Source organism: Schistocerca cancellata, chromosome 7 (genome assembly GCF_023864275.1).
Source record: "Schistocerca cancellata isolate TAMUIC-IGC-003103 chromosome 7, iqSchCanc2.1, whole genome shotgun sequence".
NCBI lineage: Eukaryota > Metazoa > Arthropoda > Insecta > Orthoptera > Acrididae > Schistocerca > Schistocerca cancellata.
Window position 1 is genome coordinate 240,522,904 of NC_064632.1, and position 3,752 is coordinate 240,526,655.

At 46.1% G+C, this 3,752-nt stretch overlaps 1 protein-coding gene across 1 annotated transcript; it reads right to left on the reverse strand.

The window, feature by feature from the left end:
- Positions 1–2,048: 2,048 nt before the first annotated feature.
- Positions 2,049–2,669, reverse strand: LOC126092717 (orexin receptor type 2-like). The gene has a single exon (XM_049908440.1). The coding sequence runs from the start codon at positions 2,667–2,669 to the stop codon at positions 2,049–2,051; it is 621 nt and encodes a 206-aa protein (XP_049764397.1).
- Between the last annotated feature and the right edge of the window lie 1,083 nt (positions 2,670–3,752).

The window sequence follows — 3,752 nt, forward strand, 5'->3', positions numbered from 1 at the left end:
TCGAACAGACTTGTGAAATATTCTCTGGTACAATAAGCACACGACTTAGGAAAGGACAAATAACTAACGACGATTACGTAACTACCCTGAGATAGTTTATTATTTACTGATCTGTGTCAGGCTAATTTAAAAGACATTGCACTATTAAGAACATCCTTGTGAGTCATTTGCAGAATAGTGTTTCAACCGCTACTATTGAGTCATTAAGATTACTATTACATTGGCAGACTGCCGTATATTTTTTACATATCACTGTTTTTTTTTTTTGTTTTTACGCTACGGTAGCGTGTTGCAAATGAATGCAGCAGTATACTACACATCTTTCTGAACAGGGAAGTGCGGTCCAAACGCAGGTGAACTAAGTGAAAGCTGCTCATTCTTGGGAAGAAGCTAATACTGTTAACAAGAAATGACAGTAAGGATTATATACATACATCAAAATAAGTTTGGCATCACCACGATACCCAGAATTCATGAAGATAGGCGTTGACTGTTGATATTGTATCACAGACACAGTCCCTTTCACTGTTCAGAGATGTCACTAAACCCAACCAAAGATGTAAACAACTACGCATGAGCAGCGCCTATTAGACGGAGAGGGTCCGACAGCCGATCAGTTCCAGTCATTCCACCAGGATGGAGGTGAAGGAGGTACATTGCCCGTGTTGTCTGTAGTTCAACCATGCCTTGACGGTCAGTACCGCTGTTCGATCGCGTCCGGATTGTTACTTTGTGCCAGGAAGGACTCGCAACAGGGGAAGCGTCCAGGCATCTCGGACTGAACCAAAGCGATGTTGTTCGGACATGGTGGAGATTCAGAGAGACAGGAATCGTCGATGACATGCCTCGTTCAGGGCGCCCAAGGGCTACTACTGCAGTGGATGACCGCTACTTACCGATTATGGCTCGGAGGTTCGACAGCAGCGCCACCATGTTGAATAATGCTTTTCATGCAGCTACAGGACGTCGTGTTATGACTCACGCAGTGCGCAACAGGCTGTATGATGCGCAACTTCACTCCCGTCGTCCATGGCGAAGTCCATCTTTGCAACCACTACACAATGCAGCGCAGTACAGATGGGCCCAACAACATGCCGAATGGACCGCCTAGGATTAGCGTCACCTTCTCTTCACCGATGAGTGTCACATATGCCTTCAACCAGACAATCGTCGTAGACGTGTTTGGAGGCGACCCGGTCAGGCTGAAGGCCTTAGATACACTGTCCAGCGAGTTCAGGAAGGTGGGGGTTCCCTGCTGTTTTGGGGTGCCATTATGTTGGGCCGACGTACGCTGCTGGTGGCACCGTAACGGCTGTAGAATACGCGAATGCTATCCTCCGACCGATAGTGCAACCATATCGGCAGCATATTGACAAGGCATTCGTCTTCATGGACGACAATTCGTACCCCTATCGTGCACATCTCGTAAATGAATTCCTTCACGATAACGGCATCGCTCGACTATAGTGGCCAGCATGTTCTCCAGACATGAACCATATCGAAAATGCCTAGGATGGATTGAAAAGGGCCGTTTTTTGACAACGTGACCCACCAACCACAAAACGGCAAATCGCCGTTGAGGAGTGGGACAGTCTGGACCAACACTGCCTTGATGAACTAGTGGACAGCATGCGACGACGAACACAGGCATACATCAATGCAAGAGGACGTGCTACTGGGTATTAGAGGTACCTGTATGTACACCAATCTGGACTACTACCTCTGAAGGCCTCACTGTGCGGTGGTACAACAGGCAATGTGTGGTTTTCATGAGCAATACAATGGGCGGAAATGACGTTTATGTTGATCGCTATTCCAATTTTCTGTACAGCTTCCGGAACTCTCGGAACCGAGGTGATGCTAAACTTTTTTTGATGTGTGAATACTGAGAGGCCAATGTCAAAATACCCAGACTCGTGAACAGGGGTCGACAAGAGGCTCATGAACAATTGGCAATTGCAGAAGATAGTTATACTAAATACTTGGAGACTATTTCAATGGATTCTTGGATAACATAGTTAATTCAATGCTAACCGTTATCATTATATCTATACCATGTAGAAATGAACGGGGAAATATGTAGTAATAATAATAATAATAATAATAATAATGATATTGATACAAGAGAGACAGAGCAGCAGAAACAGCCGCAGCTCGCGGTCACCTACCTGCAGGTAGAGGATGACCTTGCAGAGCCCAGTCCCCATGAACCAGGTCTCCGTGACGTCCCACAGCACGGTGGGGGGCAGGCAGATGAGGATGACCATGAAGTCGGCGACGGCGAGGTTGACGATGAAGTAGTTGGTGACGGTGCGCATGGCGTGGTTGCGGTACACGGCGAGGCAAACCAGCGCGTTCCCCACCAGCCCCGCCACGAACACCACGGAGTGCATCGCTATGAGTCCCCACTCGTAGTCCTTCGGGTAGATGTGTTGGTACACCATCTCCCAGTACTCGACATCCGGGATGCAATAGTCGTTGGTGCACTCCATGGTAGTGGTCTCGTAGTCGTCCGTCGTGGTAACGTTCACCGTGGACGGGACGTCGGTGGCGTCCGTCCAGAGGTCCGACGTGTCGGTCCACATGGAGTAACTGTAGCTGCTGTCATTCGACGGTATGTCCCACGTGCTTAGCGGCCCCCACGTTCCGTCTGTCGTGACGTTCTCCATAGCAACCTCTAGGTCACACTGTCCAGCGTCACGACCGCTCCTGCACTCCCATGACTACGTCTACTGTACGTCACCGACACTGACGAAGGGCGTGAAACACCTACGCACCTGTAGGTAACACCTCAAGTTCCTCTCCATAGTAATGTTCTCCTACCAAACCGTCAATAACTAAATCATTTTAATATTATTAAATCGGAACTATTTTCGATTCCCAATCACCATGTAGCTAGACATGGAGAAAAATGAAACCATTTCCCAAAAGTAGTATCATGGATTTTCAGTGTACAATGATTTACTGTTTTGCGATTTTCAAATACGAAAAGGACTGAAACTGAAGAAAAGGAACAAAAATGAAACAGCTGAATATTACAGACTACACAGACAATATTCTAACATAAATCTGAAGCCTTTAGAATAGTGTAATTTTTCAAATAATCTCTCCCTTTATTTTAAGATACACGATATTCACTTGCGTTCTATATTTTGATGATGGTGGAGAGTGATTGTTTTGCTTAGCGATGCTCAAACGTCAGGATTCCTGGAAAGAAAAGAAAGAGACAGAAGGTTACAATATAAGAAAAACAACTGCACATATGATTTTTGTGAGATGGTTCAAATGGCTCTGAGTACTATGGGACTCAACATCTTAGGTCATAAGTCCCCTAGAACTTAGAACTACTTAAACCTAACTAACCTAAGGACATCACACACACCCATGCCCGAGGCAGGATTCGAACCTGCGACCGTAGCAGTCCCGCGGTTCCGGACTGCAGCGCCAGAACCGCTAGACCACCGCGGCCGGCGATTTTTGTGAGAGATAATGTGTTTACGCGCTCGCGTCTGAGTGCGTGTGCGTGTGTGTGTGTGTGTGTGTGTGTGTGTGTGTGTGTGTGTGTGTGTATGTGTATGTGTGAGAGAGAGAGTGCTTGAGTGTGTTTGTTTGTTTTGGATTTGCTTTGATTGTTTGCAGGCTGTAATTTTAATAGCATCAATAACATTTTTACGGATTTGAAAAGCAATTACAACAAATTACATTTTAGACGTAGATTACAACGTAGTTTGCAAATTAAAAAGAAGACTTTA

What these genes read in the sequence shown, in the direction of transcription:
- LOC126092717 (XM_049908440.1), bottom strand. Translation starts at nt 2,669, where the DNA reads ATGGAGAACGTCACGACAGACGGAACGTGGGGGCCGCTAAGCACGTGG.